This window comes from Megalobrama amblycephala, linkage group LG9 (genome assembly GCF_018812025.1).
Source record: "Megalobrama amblycephala isolate DHTTF-2021 linkage group LG9, ASM1881202v1, whole genome shotgun sequence".
Classification (NCBI taxonomy): domain Eukaryota; kingdom Metazoa; phylum Chordata; class Actinopteri; order Cypriniformes; family Xenocyprididae; genus Megalobrama; species Megalobrama amblycephala.
Genome location: NC_063052.1, coordinates 5,843,312 through 5,867,372, shown reverse-complemented (window position 1 = coordinate 5,867,372; position 24,061 = coordinate 5,843,312). Strand labels below are relative to the sequence as shown.

Below are 24,061 nucleotides of genomic sequence, written 5' to 3'. Positions count from 1 at the left end.
AATCGTCAAAGTGTCTGAATAATTTTTGGTCCCAAATTTTTATCAATTTTACTGGTAGTCCAGTGTATGAAGAATTTTGGGGTATAATATGTCACAGTTTACTTTATTTTGCTATCCTCACTTACATAAATGAACTATAGTGTCCTGCACCCACTATTAAAAATATATAAAAAATATCAAAAATGTCTGAATAATTTTTGGTTTGACTGTATATGAAAAAAATATGAAAATTAACTCTTATTTTACACAATATTTACTGAAAAATCACTGAATCATTTGAAAACAAAAGGTGCACTCTGAATACTAATACTATTTTTTTTTAAAAAGGTAATAAAAAATAGTAATGATTATTAAAAATATTTTTTTTCATAATTATTATAATATATACATTATAAAATATAAACAATATTTTATATATATTTTGGATTTTCAGTTATTATCTTAAAATGGTAAAATAGAAAAACAAAATAGTGAATAAAAAAATCAGTCTGTCACTAATATTTAGTAGCCCTATATGTCATAGATTTAGTTAACATGCCATGCATTTCTTGACAAGATCAGTTGTAAATATTAATAATATTTTTTCTTATTATTATTAATATTATTAAATATTTGTATATAATAATAAGAAGATGTATAAATATTTTCCTATTAAATATTTTCTATTTTATTTGAACATATAACCGGCAGTAAACTCCTAATGGTGATTTACTTTGGAGCAGATAAAGCTTAATCCTTGATTCAATACTATATTAAATGTGATTTTAAATGCTTTGTTGTCTAGAACAAGGCTTAGTTTGCATCTTGGAATATAACGTTGAATGTTGCAGTACAAATTCAGAGTACACAGTACACAAATCTACAGACTTAATCAAAATTTCTCAGTAATGCGCTCTCTCTCTGACTCCACAGGCAGAAAAAAGGGGGGCCACCAGGAGACCATGAAAACCTGATGAATGGGGTAAGCATGTGCTACTACGATGCTTTTCATCTAGAGATTGTTAGCCTGTGCTGCCTCATTGTGTTCATACAATGTCCCTGTGAACCAGTCCTCTTTTTAATTTCAAAAGGCATTTTCAATTAAACAGAGTCCCAAGATTACGTGAACCATCTTTAGAGTGTTTTAGTCATGAGAATGTGTGACCGCTGTGCTTGAGGGCCCGGTAAAGTCGGGAGAACGGAGAGGAGAATGGACGGTCATTGTGAAGCCCGGGTTTTGTGGGAGGAAAGCATGAAGCAGACAGATTAACATTTTTGTTTGGCTGCAGGGAGATGAGAAACTTCATGCATGAGTCGCCTTTCTCTCTGGGTCTGCTGCGTTTGAGTGGGTGTCTTGTGTGAAATTATCATCTGAGGAAAGAGTTCAAAAGTTCAGGAGATGTTTAGCAATCAGGAGATTAGTGTGACCTACTGAGGGCATAATTGACTGCTAAAACACACACACACACACACACACACACACACACACACACACACACACATGCATATACACATACACAGCTGTAGGGTCTGTTATGCTTGAATTGTTCATTGTAACTGTCATTAAATGAGAAGGGGCTGCCAGCATGTGTTCATGGCATGTTGACTGACTGTGAAGGCTTCTGGAGCACATACATGAGGCCACCTCACAGCAGAAGTTGATTTTATATTTATTATAATGTTCGTCAGGTTTACCTCAACTTTATCGTTGCTGTGCACTAGAATAACAGCACTTTGAAAGCTGTAAAATGTCTGTGGTCCTTATGCAAATGATGTTAAAGGATTAGTTCATTTTCAAATGAAAATTACCCCAAGCTTCACTTGCCTTCAAGCCATCCTAGGTGTATATGACTTTCTTCTTTCAGATGAACACAATCGGAGATATATTAATAAATATCCCGACGCATCCGAGCTTTATAATGGCAGTGAACAGGATCAATGAGTTATGAGCTGAAGAAAGTGTCTCCATCCACATCCATCCATCATAAACGTGTACTCCACACGACTCCAGGGGGTTATTAAAGGCCTTCTGAAGTGAAGCGATGGTATTTTGTAAAAAATATCCATATTTAACAAGATATGAAGTAAAATATCTAGCTTCCGCCAGACTGACTTCCGTATTCTACTTACGAAGAAAGTGTAACGCCTCTTGCTGTTCAAAAAGCTTATGTCCTACACCTTCCCTATTCAACTTACGGAAAAAGCTTAACTGACGAGATGCCAGTTCCGTTTGTTTCATAATTTGAATACGGAAGGTGGTCTGCCAGAAGCTAGATATTTTACTTCATAACTTATTAAATATGGATTTTTTTTTTTTTACACAAATGCATCCCTTCGATTCAGAAGGCCTTTATTAAGTGTTTATGATGGATGGATGTGGATGGAAGCACATTTTTCAGCTTCATACTCATTGATCCCGCTGACTGCCATTATAAAGCTTGGATGCATCAGGATATTTATTAATATATCTCTGATTGTGTTCATCAGAAAGAAGAAAGTCATATACACCTAGGATGGATTGTGGGTGAGTAAAGCTTGGGGTAATTTTCATTTGAAAGTGAACTAATCCTTTAATGACAGCAGTTGGTTATTTAGTTATTTAGTTGGTTAGAAACTACTGTATATCAGGGGGGTTCACAACCTTTTTTGGTTTGTGACTCATTTTGGATTTTACGGGCGTAGTTCTTAACCCTCCTGTTGCCTCCAGACATCACCGATTGGGTAAAAAATGTGTACAGGCAATAATAATAATAAATATGCTAATAAATAATAAATAATTAGCATATTTTTCAGAATGTCAAAGTTGATTTGTGGTCAATTTGACCACAGACATTACAGGACGAATAACAATACATTTTATTACTTAGTCAGTCTGATTGTTGTTGACTCTGACAAGAACTTTAACAAATCATTTGGGCACAGGGATGTAGTTGTGAAAAAGAGGTGGGCAAACTATAAAACTCAATGGGCATCCTGCCACGTATTGGAAAAGAGATAAACCACCACTTGCATAAACCAAAGCAAAGTCTTTTACCTGAGTGCAAACAATTGCACTGCCTCAAACAGAAATTGCAAAAGAAATTTTAATTTCATTTGTTTTAAAATATGTTTATTAATAATATATGTGTATTAAAATATAAAAGTTTTTTAAATTGTAATCATTTTTCACAGTATTACTGTTTTTCCTGTGCATCCCTGGTGAGCATAAGAGACTGCTTTAAAAACAAAGAAATCTTACCGACCCCAAACCTTAAACAGACAAAAGCTATTGAATTAATTGTGCTTCATTTATTTTAATTTAAAAGGGAGCAGTTCATAGTTTAATCAGCTGTAAAGACTATAGTTTTAATCAGCTTTGCACCTTGGTCACATTGTAGCTTATTAGTTACATTTTTTTTAGGCTCAAGAGGAGCTACATATTTATATATAGGTGTAGTCAGGAAATAACTTTTTTTTAAGTAACCGCTTTGGCATCAACAAATGGGGCTGTGACCTCAAGGTTGAGACCGCCTGTATTATATAAAGTGAGTATTAACGATTGTGAAATGTTTAAGCAGTTGCCTGACATTATCTGTCTGTTAACACTGTAAACCTCTTTAGTTTTGATGGATATCTGAAGTCTAACCTTTGCAAGATAATGTACATCTTGCCTGTCGATATATTGAGGAGGGCTTCATTTAAATGGCGGTGTCTGTCACAGCCTGACAGGTTAAATGGGGTCTTTGTCTTGCTGTGACAATCTGAGTGGCTCTCAGCTTTAACCTTCTCTATCTGAAGGTCTTCATTACCCTGGCAACAGGCATTTTCAATGGGCTGCCACTAGGTGGTCCCATAGTGCTACTGCATGATGTTTTTGCTATGATTTAAAAGATGAAAACAAGGAGCTCGATCCAAGTGTCTTTGTCTCTGGTTTCCTTATAGCAGGGGTTCTCAACATTTTTTGGTCCATGACCCATTTTTACATTTAAATTCTTGCACTCCTACCAGTTTCACAGAGTTTAAGCAATGGGTGCTAGTGTCTCATAAACGGCAAATTATGTTACACGGAGACAAACACATTTTACATTCAGGCAATATTACTAGAATTGACTTTGTAATTATAACTAATAATCAAAATATGAACCTATGTGCACGACAACCCTCATTTTGCATGCTGTCTGAATGGTGATTGCATCAATCAATACAGTTTAGTTCACACATACTGTAGTGCATAGGTAACTTTTATATCCTATGTCTCTGCAGGTGTCAGAAAAGGAAACATGTAGTCAGTCAGTAGAAAGTCATGGCACTGACTTGGCAGTCAGCAGCTCCCATAATGGGCCTCTTACAAGTGGTACAGGTAACAGTTCTCCACGAAAGTCTCACTGTTTACAACTGACTATAATAGTTATTCACACTCTTTCCCCTTACCTTTGTCCTCAGTACTCACGGACACAATGGACACAAGTCCCCAGCCTTCAGAGGACATGCTGTCCAGCCAATCAGAGATCAGATCCTCTAAGTATCACCAGGATCGTGAATTACCCAGCATTCCACCCACCGATACCCTCCAAGCAGCTGTGGTCAATGCTCAAGTTGCCTCAGATGGCACGTACGAAGTGGTAAAGGAAAACGCCTCCCGTGATGTCAGTGTCGAGGACTGTCTGTACGAGACAGTGAAAGAGCTCAAGGACATTGGCCTACCCAACGGTACATTAAGCCCAGAGGAACCACCTGCACCTCTTCTCAATGGCCACCCAAGTCCTGCTACACCAGACCACACCATGCTGCCCAATGGTGTCGAGTATGCCTCCGTCAATCTCAGCAAGAAGAGCCGCTACAGCACTGACCTGGAGGCTAGGCGCTCTGCCGCCATTGTGAATCTCACAGATCCTGAGGACGAAAAACCACCTCCTATACCAGACAAAGTACTGGATGAGAATGACAACCAGCAGATTCCAAATGGACAGGTGAGGCTACCAAACTATTTTCCTTATTAAAGTACCATTTTTGTCCTGTAGAGTTAATTCTAACAAAAAAGTAACAAAATGTTCCATGCATGCACTCACATTACCGCAGTGTTTACCAAAGTACCAGTAAGTTGGTACCCCTGGTACCTTGGGGGTAGCTTAGGAGTGTCCAATCCTTCTCTTGACCTTCCTATCAGGTTTATCTCTAACATACCTGCTTGGAAGTTTTACAAGTTCACACTTACAAATAATCAGATTGAGTAGAGGGCTCCGAGCTCGGTATTTTATCCCGAACCCGGAGTACTCCCCCCGTATCTCTGGTTAGGATAGTAACCAGGCGAGTGTGAGGAGACTGGGTGGTGGAGGGATGCTGAAAACTCTCCAGGAACATAGATGAGTCAACTGCATATAGGCCTCCACTCATGCTGATTGGGTAGATGTGTTGACTTGGATAGATCATTTGAACGTGTTCCTCCCGAACTTTGTTAATAATACATAATTTCTAGTTGCTACGTCCAAAATTGCGTAGTGTCAGAGTATGTACTACATTTAATGAAAAACATACTTTGCAATGTCCTGGCGTACTATGTCCACCATTGTCATGTGACTCCAACTTCAGTCATGTCACTTTCCCGCCTTTTACGAATTCGCTCCCATGACCTCATGGGATAGTAAAGAATCCATTGTATTACATTTACAGTACCACTTTTCGCTTACTACAGTATATGGCAGAGAATAGTCACAATATACAGGTGTTAACGATAACCATGCTTTTTAAAAATTGAAATATTGATATTGTGTTAATACTACACGTATGAAAATATCATAAATAATCTTGCGACAGGTTAACTGGTTGACACTCCAACACAGTAGTTGGTGGTAATGCACCTTATTGCTGGTTGCTACCCATCATAAATGGAAAAAAGATGAAGATAATCTTAATTAGTTGGCTCAGGTGTTTAATTAGGGTTGATGCTATTAATGGCCTTCCAGGAGCTTGATTGGACACCCCTGGAGTAGCATGTTAAATGAATATGGCAATCATTCAGTACCATTATACATTTTACAGTACCATGGTATCATGGGATACCATTACCATAGTACCACCACAGTACTGTTGTAAGGTTCACTAAGGTGTTAAAAAGTGAGTTAACAGCATCATTTGCTCTCCTGCAGTAATCACTTCCTTTAGCACAAGCTTTTCCATCCAACTCAGGAGTGATGCAACCCTGCACACGTATAATCCAGAACAAAGAATAATAATCTCAGAAACAGCCAAAAAAGGACTGCGCTAACATTCTCTAGTGAAGCTAAACTTAGAGACCACAAGAGAACAATAGAGAACAGTGTGTTTCCAGTTTAATTACAATCTTTAGGATATGCACCCTGGTTGACGATGATATACGTACGTGTGCCTGTAGCATACAAATGAAGCCATCTGTAGAGGAGAGGAGAGCAGGCTGCTGTTGTGCCCGCAGTCAATGTCTGCACACGGCGTAAGCATCCACTACAGCCACACGTTATTGTCGTCAGTCGAGGACACTCCTCACCTCTTTTGTTCATCACTCCCTCGTGCACTCTCGCTCTGTCAATCTCTCTCTCCTTTGCTCGCTCTCTCTCCTTTTGTTATTCTCATTTCATGTTTTTTTTGCCCTGTATTTCTGCTTCCTTTGTCCTTGTACAATATCAATTATATGTCTTTTCCACCAAAAAACGGTGCTAGTTCTCATGCTTAGCCAGAGATCTAAAAAAACTCTTAACCAGAATTGACTCACGCTTCTACTGACTTCAGCTGAGCTACATTATGAGTATTTGTTTACAAAATTTGAGAATATACTTTAACATCAGAAATGCTTCAATCAGAATTTATAATGAATAAAACTCCAATCAAGCAATCAGTATGCACATTTGGTAAACAAACTCATTTTAGTTGGATTGAGAAATAAAATGCAACGCAACTTATATAGGAACATGATGTTCACCAACTAAACCAATGCTAACAGTAAGCAATCAATTTTTGCTTTGCATCAGACTTGCCAAAAGTGAGTTGTTTCCAAAACTTCCTGGCCCTCGGGCTTCGGACATCAATGGTTCCTGATTCGAAACCAGCAGATTTTAGGGGCCAGTGCAGAGCCAATTTTTCCCAACCTTTCTGCAGTGGAAATGTGTGTAATGGTTCCAGATTGGCCACTGGATCTGGCACTGGCACTCTGGAAAGGGGCTTTAGTGAATCTGTAGAAGTCAGATGGTGAGTCACTTCCTGAACCCTTTGGGCTAAAGTGTCCTCCCCAGTACTTGGTAAAAACAGTAAAATCTGCTGTTTACTCTATTATCTCCTACTACACTGTGGGTTTAAACTTGACGCCTGTCATTCCATATCCCTTTCGCTGTGGCCTGATGTAGACATGTAATGGGGCAGCAGTGATTCGTCTTATCGGTCACATGTTTGTGCTAACATATGCGCATACGGATCAGAGCGTTCCAGCTGTCCACTGCCTGACAGCTCACCCTCATGATGAATGAGATGGCAGAGCATGTGTTTACAGGTACATCAGTCTGTGTTTAAAAAGAAAATCCGTCAGTTAAAGCTGGGACGCCCAAACTGACAAGCACATGCTGTAACACATGTACGCACATCGGACACATTGCCTCATTAGTTCACTGTGTGGACCGTATGCCTGGTTTTTTGAGCGAAGCACGCAAGCCTGGCTTGAGCGGAGCACCATGTGTGTCATTATGCATTCGAGCCACTGTCACTTTGCTAGCGTGATGGACTGAGGGCAGCTGTCTTTGATAAGCTGTGATTTCAGCACATCAACACTCAGAAGTCTCCTGCTGTAGGGAAGGACTTTTATTGTTAGTGCTGATGCCTTGTCAAAAGATGCGTGGGCACATGCTGACATTTGCGTGAAAGCAAATACTAATCGACACCATTGAGCGCAGCACTACAGGCCATTGCCTCGTGCCCGGGCTGTACTGTCAGCATCCTGTCACACTCAGGGTATCTTCATAGGAATTCTGCCATTGGGGTATTCAAGGGAAAGTATGTGTTCAATCTGAAGGGCACTACAAATGGATACCAATAAGGAAATTACCCACCAGTTATTGCATACCACCTCAGTACTATGCAAAATTTGATCCACCTCAGTTATCTACGCAGGTGTTTGTGGAGATAGTCGCTGTCAAGGAAAGCCAGTTCAATCAGCGGCCATATTTGTGGTCACCGTGATTTTGACAAGTAAGACATAATTTGTTGATCCTGGAACAACATTCCAGTCTGAAAATTTAGTCTTAACCCTATTTCTACCCCTAAACCTAATCCTACCCCATAACTTATCCCTAAAATCTGATGGGAAAGATGAATAACATTGATGTAGAAGCTCCTAACCCCGGTTGCAAGCCTAAACTTGACAAAAAAGTAAACTTGTCCCTCAAATCTGATTGGTTGATTGGAATGTTGTTCCAGGATCAATAAAGATGTTGATCCAGGAACATGTCTTACTTAGCTAAATCACGGTGACCCATATTTGCAACGCCTTCAGGCAGCTATTTCGGTCACGCAAGTCCAACTCCAATCTTCCTGAATAAGGAAGTACTGAAACTGTGTGATGATCCTGATCTATGTGATGACATTAAACACTGCTGATGATTATTCATTTCTTATATGGGCAAATCAATGGAAGAGGCACTTTAATTAATATAGAGGGCTGGACAGAGACAAAGGCAAGAGTGAATTAGCGGATAAGCCCTATTGTAAGAGACATTTGTTAGTTGTGATGAGGTCAGGGGTGTCTTTGCGGAGCTACAAGGATGGGCTATTAAATTAATTGCTTTGCTAATTAAACCAATATCAAAGCACATCTGGCTAGCTGCTGATACCCATTTTGCATGATCATAATCAAAGCAAAACATACTTCAAGTTCATTGGGTGAGGTGACTTCATCAAAACAGGCTTGAAATTTTGGCACTAAATTGCTTAGGATTAATCTTGAAGGGGTTATAGCAAATTTCCCAATTGACTGTAATCTCTCTGTCAGTGAGGTGACTTAGACAGGGATTGATATTTTTCTCCAACAGCCAAGGTGTCTGTTATTGATCCACTGTAGGATTTACGTCGTTAATTAATGACTCAGTTATTGATTCTCTTTGTAAATATACAACCGCTCTTGCTAGGAGAGGAACTGTACATTTGATTTCAATCAGTAACTCTTAAGTAATGAATGAGTGGCTTCGTTTTTGCATCAATCAGTCCTTGACACTAGCACGTGTCAGCTGAAGTGAGCTATTTCCGGTGCTGCCGTATGTTTAAATTGATTAAATATGTTTTTAACTAATGGTCTCGTTTCAATCATTGTCCTACAGTTACACTCCCCGCCAATGACTCCAGAGCTTCAGGACAGTGTGTCTCCAGACAGTGAGGTAGGGTCTATCAACATCTCAGAGCCTTGTAAAGACCAACTTAAAGGGTTAGTTCACCCAAAAATTACTCACCCTCATCTTCTCACACTCAGCCTCATCTTCTAACAATGTCTTTAGTACCTTTCTGGACCTTGAAAGTGGTGGTTAAATTGCTAACTATAGAGGAGTCAAATACCTCTCGGATTTCATCAAAAAATATCTTAATTTGTGTTCGGAATATGAACGAAGGTCTTATGGGTGTGGAACGACATGAGGGTGAGTAATTAATGACAGAATTTTCATTTTTAGGTGAACTAACCCTTTAAAGTCTTTGTAGGTTTTACCAACAATTAATAATTTTTGCATTTTAATATCATATTGAACCAAGTCTGTAGAGTAAAGATGTCTCATTCTGTTACATTTCCATTTTCAGTTATCAGACATGTACTCCAAGGTAGTGAAGAATACTGTAAAGGAGACTGAGAATGACTACAGCAGCATCGGAGAGATCAAAGGAATGGTGCCGGAGTCGACTTCCAGTGATCTTTATGCCACAGTTGGGGATGATTACCCAATGGCTCTTGGCTCCCAGCCTCCCGAGGGGCTTACAGAGAATGCAGACCCTGAGTACGAGACCATCAAGATCGCCAAAGCCGCTGAAGAGGCTCATCAGGGCAATGGGATCGTGGAACCTGACTATGAGAGCGTGGGGGAACTGGGTCTGAACGGGGAGATCTCTCGTCTCTGACCACCCTTCTAAGGGACTGTGGACAATGAGAACTCACTTCTTTGAGGTTTAGAAGTGGAATTTGGAGTGGTATCATAAGAATAATGCACTTAACCTTTCCTGATTGAATGTTTCTCAGTATAGCATTTATGCACCCCTTTGTTTTTGAACATTATTAATGATAGGGTTCATTCAGACCTGCGACCCAGGACAGGAAATGAAACACTCTAGAGTCGCTCAGAAGAGGGTTTGTTATTCTGTTCATGTGGATAATTGGGGACCACAAACCCGAGGTGCCCCTATATCAGCTGTGCTCATTGGCATCATTTATGACATACATGTCTCCACCACTTTTTTGCCATGGCCAGATTTGTCCCCGCCATTTTCTGAAATAGCTTGCAATAGGGATGTATCTAATGCAGCAATGTTCTCTCCAGCTCACATGCCATCTCAGATATCAATATATATGATCCAATCTATTGCGTTTCCTCAGCTCATTCCTGTTCTAGTGAAATCACAAAACAAACTGCTAACAATTTTGTTCCCACTACTGATATCCACTTATGTAAAGCTGTAATTATGGTTAGAATTCCATTAGGGTGGATTAGAAACCCAAACCCCTCATATACAAAGGAATCATCAATGCTAGACCAAAGATTCAGAATTCATATGTAGAAATATAAAGCAAGAATGACTGCTGCATTGAGATCTTAGCGACAAATGTGCGACTGAAATTAGTTTAAATGATTTAAAGACATTTATAATGGTAATGACTGACTCGAAAATAGGCTACTACACACTTGATCAGTATATTACATATACTACTTATCAAAACAGTAAAAAAAAAAGAAGTTATTTTTGCATATCCTGATTAATATTCAGAAGCTAAGCCTTCACTATTTTGTGACTTAACAGCACATCTATATAACCCCCTTATCACATTTCTAAACAAAGTCACACCAGTGGCTGTTGTCTTATAAGAAATATTGTATTTATAAAGAGTACTAGTTGTTTCAACGCTTTTGCACACCGCACCTGCTGTAAGCTGCACTCTGCCTGCCCGTTTTCACGTGATACTAGTTGAGCAACTGACGGAGTGGTGTCCTTATATAACCCCGAAAAGAGAACCAATCAAATACAGTCAACAGCAGACCTCTCGGCTCAGACCATTAAGGAAGTACACTCATTTTAATCATTCAGAACTGCTGGAGCATTTGGTTTTACAAGTAGTAAGCAAGTGATGTTCACGTAACACATATCAAAATATAAAAGAAGAACATTTAAGTGTAGCCATCATTCTGAGCCTTTTAACATGTTTTATAATTAATGTGTCAAATGACAGGCTCAGTTGAGGAAGTGATCTTTTAGGTACGCAAAGTTAAGCACACTCATTTATGAGTGTACTAAAAGGGTATTAATGAAAAGTTGACTATTATCTATTGCTGGTGTTCAGTTGTTCACTAATTGCCATTTGTGATGTTATTGAGCTATGTTGCATCAATATGTATGTGTATTTTTTTTTTTATTGATGGAGCTATATTGATTAAGTGTATCAGATACATTGTATATTTCAGATATTGTTTGGTTTTTACATGTAATAGGTACGCAACATTTCAAAAGGCTGAAAAGCACATCATGGTACTGCCACACTGCAGCTTTGCCTGGCAGCTTAGTAAATGTACTTTATTATCAGGTATGCATTTAGCTGCTTTTACATTCATGTAGCAGTATAATCAAAGTCTGGACGCTGCATGGGACAACTTCATGCCAAGAGACACTTGTAAATATTCAAATGACTATTTTGATCTGTTAAATTATATCGTTTAAGTATGGTTCTGTGATGATTGGCGACACCATTAAGTGACAGCATGAGGAAATTTTATAGCTTGTTTGTATTGAGGAAATAATGAAACTTTAAAAGTCAGTGGAATACATGCTGTTTTCTAAATGCATTTTTAATTAAAGAAAGTTTAAAGGAGGATTATTAACATTTAAAAGGCTAATGCAGGAATATGTATCACTTTGGATTTCTTTAGCACTATTTAAAATGTGAGGTTTAAATAAGGACTGTGGATGGAGTCCCAGTGTTGTCCGTGTTTGCTTGTAATGGTACATTGTGTTGGTACAGGTTCCATATTGAGAAGATTCTTGTTATAGTTAATATCATGGTGAAACTTTGTATGTTTTGTTTCTCCCTCTAACCAAATTCTGTGTATTTAATTGTAAATAAGAATGAATTTTGCATTTGTTTATTTCATCATAATCTTTGTATTGTGGTATTTGCTTCTTAAACAATATAGTCATGCTGGACTAATATAATGTGTGTGCATGTGTTTAATCCACATCAACTGATTTATTAACATCATTTTTCCTTAATAGTGCTATATTTACATGGCAATTTCAGTAAGACAAGGGCATTTATATTGCCTTAGTGCACAAAAACACAGTATAATCTGTTGATATTTAATCTGGCGATACATAAATTCTCAAGTGTAGAAAAACAACCTGTGATAAGGCAGTTTTATTATCATGTCAACGCACTGGTATTAGGGGACTTTAAGAACATATTTCACTGTACAGCCTGTTATTGATTGAATCTGAGATTAAAGCAACATTCAAGTATTCCATAAGGGAGCGGAGGCAAACACTGAATAGATTTTTTTATTTTCACTTCATAAGGATAATTTGTTTCTTAAAATATTAAATCTTTTCAGCCATGCCTTAAGGGGTTATTCCTATAGACCGTTTGTTATATACGAATCGTGCCCACAAGCACAGAGTAATTATATACATTGAGAAATGATCAATGCTACCATCAATTCAGACCTCACACTGATAAGCACATACAACAGCATGTACATGTTTGTGTTTAACCAGACACAAGGATAAAAATGTCCATTTAAGGCTTTATAAGAGGGTGGATTACTTCTGAAATGTAATCGGTACAAATTGCACAACTGAAACTGTAAGAATATTTGAGATGGCATTGTAATATGCTACTTCTATTACTTTGAAAAAAAAAGAGAGAAACATTCCTTAAACTACACCTTTATCAAGAACAGAAAGAGACTTTCATATAGCTTCTTACTGCATGTTTTAAATGAAAATCTAAAAATCTTTATTACTGCTAGTTTAATAATTATATCATGTACAGATAAAATGTAGCTATAGTTTGAATGCTCTTTAAGTCACTTTGAATAAAAATGCCAAATGCATAAACGGCATAAAAGTGAACATTTGAATCAATTATTAAATTATAGCCTTTTTTAACTGCAAATACAAGGATTGAGGCTAGTGGTATTTTCCATGTGTCTGAAGGAAGGTTATTTCAGTATGTGGTCAAATGAGAACTGAGACAGGTTTCTCTTTATTGTAAGTAGTGCTAGTAGGCTCACCTGTTTGGGATATGCAGTTAATTCAGTGTAAATACCTCGTTTCAGGTTTGTAATGAGTTTGTGACTGACATTACATTGATAGAGTACCTCAGAGATGACGTGTTTTTGTATGCAAAACCCGGAAGCGAGTTAGCATTTTAGGACTTCCGGTTCCATCGCCCTAAAGTCTGTGGGAATGGGTTTTTGCTAAATCGCCTGAAATAAGGTCTGTGGTTAACAAAGCCTCTAAATATTTTCACGTTTTGATCTATGACATAAAACACACCAGTTATAACCCGCTTGTGATTTTTTTAAACCTTTATTGTGTCTTAAAAACGGTGGTTGCTAACAAGTTGCTAAAAGGGACTACTTCTTTTGGCGGCGACTTTAGATGTCATCATGACAAACAGGACATTTGGACAGCATTTCTCATGAAAAAGTGGATAAGTATTCATACACGGCGCAGATCATAATCAGCGAGCATGTTTTTAAATAAAGTTTGAGGAAGCTTGGTGGTGGTGACGTTGATCCGCAACCATGCTGTAGTCCGTTTATAGCCTACTGTTAGCTTTTTATATCTGACGACTTTATTTAGGCTTGAAAATGTATAAATGTTGTGTTAACTTGTAAAGATTATCTTGATAGACAAAAAGTGTCATAACCCTTTGTTAAACACAGAGCTTATTTTTTGCGATTTTCCAAACGTCTATGGGAAAAATGCATAGGCTTTCGATCGAGGGAACCTGTGCAGCGCTAACTTCCGGGTTGGCCTACAAAAACACGTCATCCCTGAGGTATTCTATTGTAAGTAGTGCTAGTAGGCTCACCTGTTTGGGATATGCAGTTAATTTCAGTGTAAATACCTCGTTTCAAGTTTGTGATGAGTTTGTGACTGACATTGATATTATTTGTCATAATAAATTGTAACCTGGAGTAACCTGAAGTTATGCTGCCTTCACATGCTCTCAATTAGGCCTATCGTAAATATGAGTTTCTAAAAATTGCACATGAACGCCCTCTCAAAGCTAAACTTGAATGTGACGAGCTCGTAATCACGACTTCAGAAGTGGGAAGTAAGAAAAACAGTATGCGAAAAAAAGAGTAGTGTGTAACTTATTAAATGTCATTTCATTTCATTTAGGCTTGTATTATAGGAGATAGTTCAGCCAGAAATAAAAATTCTGTCATCATTTATCATTTACCAAGTGAATGGTGATTATTCTGCCATCTCCTTTTGTGTTCTATGGAAGAATGAAATTCATACAGATTTGTAACAACATGAGAATGACAAACTGATGTCAAGATCCTCATTTTTGGGTGAGCTATCCCTTTAAGACGTCAAAAACAGAAAAATGTCCACAGCGTTTCCTTCCTCAGCATAACAAATCGTTTAAATATTTGCATTATGTTCAGAGTCAGACAAGTTTATGTTTTGGTATGTGGCAAGTGTGAGTATTTTGCATAAACAGTTATTCTACTGACTACTAATGACAGGTCACAACATAGAGGACCCTCGGGAATCCCTACCGCCTGTCAATCATTCTCACCGCGTCACACACTCACACATTACACTCGTAACCCGGTTTTGACGGGTTATTATTATCATGACTATTATTAATGTTATGTACACTGACCACCTACCTAAATAATAACTACTCATAGACTCTCGTCTCTCCATCCTCTAGTCATTGTTTTAATCGCAGCGCCCGGCCCGTTGCTTCAGTTTGGAGGGAAACTGCAGAAGAAAGCGAGCGCGAGCGAGTGGAGGCGTGTGTGCCGTGAACCAATGAGATCGCACACTGGCTGCGCGAGCGCACATGTTTACAGGCGACATTCCGCCGGTACAGCCAGTGGCTCTTGAAAACCCGGAAGGACTTTAAGGAATGGAGTCTTTCTCACACGAAACCGGTTTTACGCTAAAATGGGCTATTACAACAGCACAGTCGACACTGCAGACGTTAATTAATATTATAATATTAATTAAATTTCTGTTCGGCCGCTCTTCGGTGATTTATGACATAAATGCCCGTGGTGTGTATTGTGAAAAATACATCGTGTTTGTCGATCCAAAACTGGTGCTCCGCTCCGTGTTTTACCACAACCCGCCTGCTTTAAGGGAACGGCAAGCAAAACAAACAGGTCGACAGAAGAAAGATATCGGTTGCCGGTCGGTCGTTCGGTCGGACGGACGGAGAGGTTATTAAGCATAGCTCATTTGCATATTGTAACGGTTCATTGGTCTCGTGTCCCGAACATGCGCGCTCACGCCGGTAAAATATGTAGATGCGGTCCAGATCTGTGGTGATGTTGTCGTATTATTCGCATGTTCGGCCCATGATGACGGTCGATCCGTTCGGGTTTTGTCAACGTGACATTTCTTGTTTTTAAAGCGACATTGTGCAACAATCGAAGTATTTATATTTGCGCATTTCATTGATATAGTTATCAACTATGCATACGCGGCGGCTGGTGAAGCGCTCGGTCATTGGGAGCCGCGTGTACGCGCCGGGTTTAACGGGAGACGCGGCTCCGCTCACGGGAGTGATCCAGGCTGTCAAACAAGACAACAGAGATGCTTCAACCGGCCATCGGCGCAACGTGTACACGGTGCTCATGCAAGACGGGAGCTTGAAAGAGTACTCGGAGGAAGAGATTGCACAGATGACTGCGAAAGCACCGCTGAAGTCGAGCTTGAAGGTGTGTGTGGTCAGCTGGGCTTGTTGTTGTTATGCTGCTTGCTTGTCGCACACAGTATTGTTTACAGTGCATTGAGAGATTGTTTGTTTGATGGTCCAAATAGTTCTCATCTGAATGTGTGAGAGTGGATATTGCAGTAACGTTAATCATGCTGAGGACGAAGTCAATGGCTCCTCAAATGAAACGTTTAGGGGCCAATTGCTTTTTAGATGACCAAATTATATAATTGCTTTATAGTTCAGAAGCGCCGGTGTCCATGCTCACAATCTATTGCATTAAACTTTATTTTTAATAAGGACAGTTTTGGCCTCATTGTTAGATGGAAATGGTTGCAAATGACTGCTAAGTAAATACTGAACTACATATGAATTAAATATGCAATTTGAGTTCTTTATTTCTTAACATTCACTATGAAATGAATGAAACTATGCAATTGAAAATATCATAAAAGGATATTTTCTAGCTTTATTTAATTTTGTGTTTGAAATTGTTGCTAGTGATCCAGACTGTATTTGTGCAATATAAATATTTTGTGAGAATATTTGGAAAAAAAATCTCTCATCTTACAGTCTTACCAAAGTTCTCCTTTTAGCACGAATCCATCTTACAAGTGGATCTCATTAGACAATTAACTTATTTTTGTAACATATTTGTCTAGATTTTATTACTCTTTTACAATATAACTCGACTGTGTAAACATGTATTTAGATTTACATGTCAAATGAACAGTCAGTTTAAGTCTACCAACCTAAAACCATTCAATCGAACATAAACAAAAATGACTCGCAAGTTCAGTGAGGGAGTCAGTTGAACGCTTTTGTTTTTGATTCTTTTGGACTGATTCATTAAAAAGAACATGTTCACAAGAGTCATTTGTTCGCGAACTGGACATTTTGCGTTGTGTTAATTTCATTCAGCGAATGCAGCTCAACAGAAAGATGTAAAATAGCGGTGTTGTTAACACTGACTAAATATGTAACTATCCCCCGATCGCGAGATGAAGTCTGACGAAACACTATGTGGTGAACGCAAAGACCAAGTTTTGCCAGCTGACTGGATTTTAAATGACTGTGGTAAAATGGTGTTGTTTTGTTGCATTTGTGGCCGTTTTAGTCGCAGTCTGTAGCCTTGCAGGGCCTGTGTGTGAGCCGCTGATTATCTGACTTTTAGTGGGTGGATAACAGTGGCAAACAAACGCGCTCTGCAGCATTCAACGCGCCAGAGAAGCATCTGTGCGCGCGCTTACAACAGCCTCCATCTCTCCGCTGCTCTTTAGTGATTTTTTTGTTTAGTGTTTTCGACATTAATTGCTTTTACAGTGATCGTGTTTTTGTACATATGTAATTTGATATTAAGTTAATGATTTATATCAAGTTAATTTTATTCACTGAACTCTGTGTGATTGCACACGAGGCTGATTGCTTGCACGTAATTGCAAAATACAAAGAGTTTTTTTTTAATATAATGACCTAATTGCATTCATCAAGTTATACAGCCTGAGGTGCCATCACAACAAAGAGGGTCAAAATGACAAGAATGGCACCAGTTCTATTTCATTCTATTACAGCCAGAGCTGTAAGACTTTGGTTAATAACATCAGAAAATAATTTAAGTAAATTACCTTAAACAACATAATAACATAATAACTGAAATGTGCATGCAATATTTGCAATCACATTTTATTTAGATGCTGCTGTACATTTAATGGTTTGTATGTATTTGTTTTTGGCAAGTATGGCAACTGCTACACCTTAATGTGTTTGTAATGTACATGCGCTCCACGTCAGACATCCATTTAATTTGTAATCAGAAATAATAAAGTGCCACTTTTCAAATGTAACAAGCAGCTATTATATTCAAGACATGGTGACGACATCTCTGGTGTCATTTGATGGGAAAAAGGTTAAGATGTAAGCAATGCAAGCAGGGAGGGATGTGAAACTAGGGTGGGGGCTAATGGTCCCGGAGCAGCTGCTCCATAACGGCAGCAAAACGGAGCTCTACAGAGGGTCATGCTTAGAGAATCTGGGACTTTGGCAAGGCGCCTGGACTCCCAAATGAGTGCCATTCGGCTTGGAGCTTGGGGGAATGCCACTTGTTGACTGGCCTAGTAAGGAGGGGCTTCATGTTAAGTGTGTTACAGTGTGGCATTTAGAGACAAAGGCGGACTGGATTGTTTTCGTTCCCCTGTTGTTTCCACTGCTTTAATATCAAAATTTAATTAACCCACACAGGCTGTCTACCAGTCTTAACTCTTTATGCACCAAGGCTTTGTTGCTGGTTTACACTTCATTTACATGAAATGGTTGAGGGATGCAACCCTGTTACAAAGGCAGAAAAGCGGTAGATGTTTTTGAGTTTATGAAGAGTGTCATAGTTCTTTCGGCAGTAGATATTTCAAACACTGAGTGCAGCATCTCGCACGTGAACGTGCATAGTGAGTGTTTGTTTTCCTAGTGAATATTCAAATATAAATAAATAAATAATTTGTAGATAATTAATTTCGAGTGCTCATCTGTGTGCATCCTGCTCTCAAATCTAATTAATTCTCTTATTAGATCAGTCGAGATCTGTTTAAATTGATTAAAATCCTCTAACTCTTTAGCAAAAACAAGATCTCATTTGAATAGTTTGATTGGCATATGAATTGTGACCCATATTTGATCAGTTTGGAGTCTGTGCTCCACATGAGGTGAGAAAGCTGTGGCCATAAAAATGCACAAAGCAAGGGTGTGTGTTTTGAGACTTAAGAGAGAAAGACAGAACTTAATAGTGTGTGAAATTTAAATTTGAACTTGTCAACTGTGCATTTTTGATTTGACGCTTGAAAGTCTTGCACAACATGATACCGCTTTAGCAAATCTGTTCATCTCATGAAAATACGCCAAAGCCTGGCATTCATCCGCTACATTGAATGGCATTATTCCGGCCTTATGAGAGGTTTAAAGGAAGAGTTATCATAAAATTATCATCATTCACTGTTATTTCATTCTGTTTTAAAGGGATTACGGCTGATATGCTGATAAGTATTTTCTTGATATGGCTGATAATAGAAATGTAATGTCTGCCATTTATCAATTATTTATTTTGTCTAAATGCTGAATTGAATATAAATTTAAACTAACAACACTAACTTTAAATGCTACATTTAACATTGTTATTAAATTATTAGCATTTTAAACGATTTTAAAGGCACAATATAAGATTTTTAAATTAAATCATCTAGGGCTGTCAAACGATTATTCGCGATTAATCGCATTCAAAATAAAAGTTTGAGTTTGTATTATATATGTATGAGTAATGTGTGTAATTAATATGTATATATAAATACACATAAATTAATGTATATATTTAAGAGAAATATGTTATTTATGTACAAAAAATGTATTTATATATAATATAAATTATATAAAAATATATATAAATACATATACTTGTAAATATTTCTCAAATATATACATGGATGTGTTTGTATTTATATATACATAATAATTACACACAGTATACCCACATATATTAGGCAAACTCAAATCGCGATTAATCGTTTGACAGCCCTAAAATCATCCCAAAACCACTTGAACAATGTTATATATTTTGTTGACTTGTGTACTTGCATTATCCCAAATGTTTCCAGGAATGTTTAAATCCAGCGAAATAAGCAATTTTAACCAGGACACGGACCGTGTCTGTGCGTCGTCTATCAATGACATCATACCCGTGTTACCCTCGGTTTCCGGTTTTATTTTGTAGAAACCATGGAAACACCAAAGACGCTTTAATATATTATGTGTTTTATTAGACAGGTGAGCAACTGTTTGGATGGATGGATGGATTCATCAACAGAAAACTAATGTTATAAGTCTTATTGTTTATATCTTGTTTTCTTGATTTACAGAGAGTACCATGTTTTACCATGCCTAATATCGATTTAGCTTACTGCAGTGTGCATTAAGCCACCGTCTAGCAAACGCACAGAGTAGCACTATAACAACTTTCAACACACAACAGCGTTAAAAGTGTTACCCCACACATACACTTGACCGGAAGAAGCGGAAGTGGCGACTACGGCATAATAAACGTCCCGCTGCTCTCGAGACGTGTATCGCACTCGTCTCTCATTAGCAATCGCTCCAGCGGCCTCGTTTCTGCTCGCACAGCACTCAGCCCTGCTCTGCGTCATACTACAGTAACATTAATAATCTCATCCGTTAATATGATTTCTGCCCGAGTCCCATCCTGATTCTTTTCCACCGGCTGTAGACGTGAAGACCACACCTCCTATGATTCCGTGAAATCAAGGCGTCAAGCTACGCCTTTGTTTTGAATAAGCGACCTCTAGTGGCGAAAATTTACATAGTGTGCCTTAAAGTCAGCATTATATAACAGCAAAATGTAAAACTAAGGTAAATTATATTTACATTTACTTAGTTAATTGTATATTCAATAATATCCAGTAGATGAATAATAAAATCTCCAAAGCTATTATTTGTTTTCAGAAGATTTGGAATATTGTGCATAAGCCATATACATGTTTGTGAAACGTTTTATGGTGCATCTGTATCCTTTTTTGAAGCTTGAAAGCTCCAGTCCTAAGTCATTGTTTTTTCATAGAATAGAGCAGCCAGCACATTCTTCAAATGTTCTCCCTTTGTGTTCTACAGAAGAAAGAAATCTAAAATTATGTAAATGATGATAGTTGGCCCATAAATAAAAATGTTATCAATTCAATAGAGTTTATTAAGATAACCAGACTTAACTAGTGATGAAATCCTCAGTTTTGTATGTTGTCGTCAATGTTTTATAATACCGTTTTTAGCCCTTATCAACGGATTTACTTGAATTGTTATTGAGGCAGGTAATCCATCTATTTTATTTTTTAACTTCATTGTAGTATGTAAACTCCCAGATGCTCAAAGCTCAGCATGATAGCCGTTTACTCTCTCTTCAGTCAAACTAATCGTGTTACGATAAGATAATGATCTGTATTGCACGCCGCTCACTGTTAGATCATGCTCTCCTCTGGTGCATGTGGTGATTTGCGTTGTCTTGGCCCCTGTTTGCCCTCTCTGTAGCGTGAGGTTTAGTGTACCGCAGCTTTAGTCACAGCAAATAGAAAATCTACGGCTGCTGTGCAGATGAGACGTGCAAGAGGAAAAGCTGCTCGTCTTTGCATTAGCGTGGTCACGGATGGTGGCTTGTTATGCTAAGGGGGAAATGGCAGAATGAGGGGGATTTATTTTTCTTTTGTCAGCAGCGCAAAGATCTTCTAAAACAAACAAGCCTGCAGATCAGCAAATATGATTTTCTGGTCCAAAACATTATTCAGGTGTTTGCATTGACCGATGTATAAATGACAAGCAGTTTAAATACAGCCTAATGCTGCGTGATTGCAAGCAAATAAGCCTCACAGTAGGGGTCTATAGCATTAACCACCCCCGTAGGTGTAAATAAGGCTTCATTGACGGGTGCTGTGTAGAGAGACTGTTAACGGAGTTAAGCCTGAAGAAACTCAAATGTGTTTCCCTCTGCAGAGCACCTGTAACGGTGGCCAGCGGGATGGGCCCACGCAGGGCCAGAATGGGGGTGCGCAGAGAGGAGAGGCGCCCTCCCTCAGCCCGGAGTGCGTAGAGGAGCCACGGGTGCTGGAGCACAAGCGAACGGGCCGGGCGCTGGAGCCGGAGAAGGATCACACCCGCTCCATTTCTCTGCTGGAACAGAAACGCAAAGTGGTCTCTTCCAGCATCGACGTACCACAAGCCAGGTAAGGCTACAGGATGAGCACCCCCTACAGGCACTGGTGTGAACTGAAGGGATTATGTATGACACTGTTTACTTTTTGTTGAATGCACTAAAAAACAAGAGCTGGACTGTAGTGCTGGTGAGATGTTGGTTTCAAGTTTTTTATAAGTTGCATCAGTCTCCATAGAAACATTTCACACCAATTCTGCATGATTTTTATTTCATAAATGGATTGATCTCATCTTTTACTATTATAGATATTTTTTCAGTAAAAGTGATGTTTATACCTTATATTTAATTTCATTTTCAGAAGTTATTGATTCTAAGAATGTAAGAAAGTAGCTGCTTCTACATCTCATTCTGTCCTCTCTTTAGGGTTATTATTATTATATTATATTATATTATATTATTTAAACATTTTATATAGTTTTGGTCTAAATCCATATAAGCATCAACAATACCATACCAAAACCATAGTATAAGAATATGGAAGTCATTTAGTCAGATTTTGTCGTGAATATGACGTTCAAAAGAACAGCATTTATTTAATTTAAAACATAACTGTTGTAATATTAAATGTCTTTACTTTCACGTTTGCTCAATTTAATGTCTTTGCTCAATAAAAGCATTAATTTCTTTAAAAAAAGACTCATCAATCTTTTGAACAGTATTAAATCAAAATCATGATACTATTATTGTAATATTGTACCTTCAAAAGGGTCATGACATTGATTTTTTTTTAAATTATTTTAATACAGTGCTCAGCGTAAATGAGTACACCCCCTTTGAAAAGTAACATTTTGATGAACACAAAAACAATTTCCAAAATGTTGACAAGACTAAGTTTTATATAACATCTATTTAACTTATAACATGAAAGTAAGGTTAATAATATAACTTGGAGAACAAAATGTTCAGTTTCACTCAAATTAGGGTGATGCAAAAATGAGTACACCCCACTGAAAGTCTCTGGAGCAAAGCTAAATTTTAGACTACAAATGTCTAACTTAACAAGAATTCAATCACAGGTGAGACTTATTATTCATTACACAGGTGTCCAGCAGACAGTTGACTATAAAAGGCTGTTAAAACCCCTTCCCATTTCATGCTGTCAGCAATGGCACTAGACCTGAAATGTCACAAAAAGCCCAGGCACAAAAAAGCCCACCTAGAGTTTGCCAGGGCCCATGCTGACATAGATGAAGACTACTGGGACTCTGTACTCTGGAGTGATGAGACCAAGATAAATGTTTTTGGAACTGATGGCTTCAAAACTGTATGGTGTCGCAAAGGTGAGGAATACAAAGAAAAATGCATGGTGTCTACAGTGAAACATGGTGGTGGCAGTGTCCTTATGTGGGGCTGCATGAGTGCTGCTGGTGTCGGGGAGATGCATTTCATTGATGGCATCATGAATTCACAGATGTACTGCTCTATACTAAAAGAGAAGATGCTACCATCACTCTGTGCCCTTGGTCATCATGCACTTTTCCAACTTGACAATGATCCTAAACACACATCTAAGGCCACTGTTGGAGTTCTGAAGAAGAGGAGTGAAAGTGATTCAGTGGCTCCTGATCTGAACCCAATCAAACACCTATGGGGAATTCTGAAGAGACAAGCTGAGCATCACTCTCCATCCAGCATCCAGTCTCTAAAAGAGGTCATTCTTGAAGAATGGAAAAAGATGTCGCCAACTTGTTCATTCCATGTTACTTTTCAAAAGGGGGTGTACTCATTTACGCAGAGCACTGTATATTCCTTGAGGTTCACTTATAATTAGAGATGCACCGATACTAAATTTCTCTGCTGATACAGATAGCCGATTATTCAGAATGGCATAGGCCGATCCCGATATTTTGATTTTTCCTAAGGAAAAAAATCTCTACCAAATAATGCTGCAAACTATACAGTGAACCCTCTCACTTTGAACACTATAATATTAGAGGTTAAAAATGAAAAAGAGGGGTATTATAAGCTCCTCTCTAGTGTTTTTATTTTTATTTTTTTTTAAGCTAACTTAGGAACTGTGAACATTTGAAAACATTCCTGAGGTAAATGTGACGTTATGTGACTTCACAAGCTGTTGTACTGACGTCTTTCCGCGGTTGAAACACAGATTAAGTGATTACATGATACATTCCTGTAAGTTGTACTGTATCTTTCAACATACCTTTTGATGTTCATGCATGTTTTTT

The 24,061-nt window shown here is 38.2% G+C and overlaps 2 protein-coding genes across 4 annotated transcripts in view; both read left to right on the top strand.

Annotated features, from left to right (window-relative positions):
- pag1 (phosphoprotein membrane anchor with glycosphingolipid microdomains 1) overlaps window positions 1-12,372 on the top strand; it is a 65,476-nt gene extending 53,104 nt beyond the window's left edge. For both annotated transcript variants that reach the window (XM_048201334.1, XM_048201333.1), the window contains 5 exons: window positions 913-961; window positions 4,222-4,318; window positions 4,402-4,928; window positions 9,291-9,347; window positions 9,760-12,372. In XM_048201334.1, the coding sequence (XP_048057291.1) occupies window positions 913-961; window positions 4,222-4,318; window positions 4,402-4,928; window positions 9,291-9,347; window positions 9,760-10,074 (1,045 nt within the window). In that variant the 3' untranslated portion in view covers window positions 10,075-12,372. The remainder of the gene's footprint in view (window positions 1-912; window positions 962-4,221; window positions 4,319-4,401; window positions 4,929-9,290; window positions 9,348-9,759) is intronic.
- A 3,066-nt stretch (window positions 12,373-15,438) lies between these two features.
- The window catches only part of znf704 (zinc finger protein 704), a 58,324-nt gene continuing 49,701 nt past the window's right edge, over window positions 15,439-24,061 (top strand). For both annotated transcript variants that reach the window (XM_048201332.1, XM_048201331.1), the window contains exons 1-2: window positions 15,439-16,124; window positions 21,656-21,885. In XM_048201332.1, the coding sequence (XP_048057289.1) occupies window positions 15,879-16,124; window positions 21,656-21,885 (476 nt within the window). In that variant the 5' untranslated portion in view covers window positions 15,439-15,878. The remainder of the gene's footprint in view (window positions 16,125-21,655; window positions 21,886-24,061) is intronic.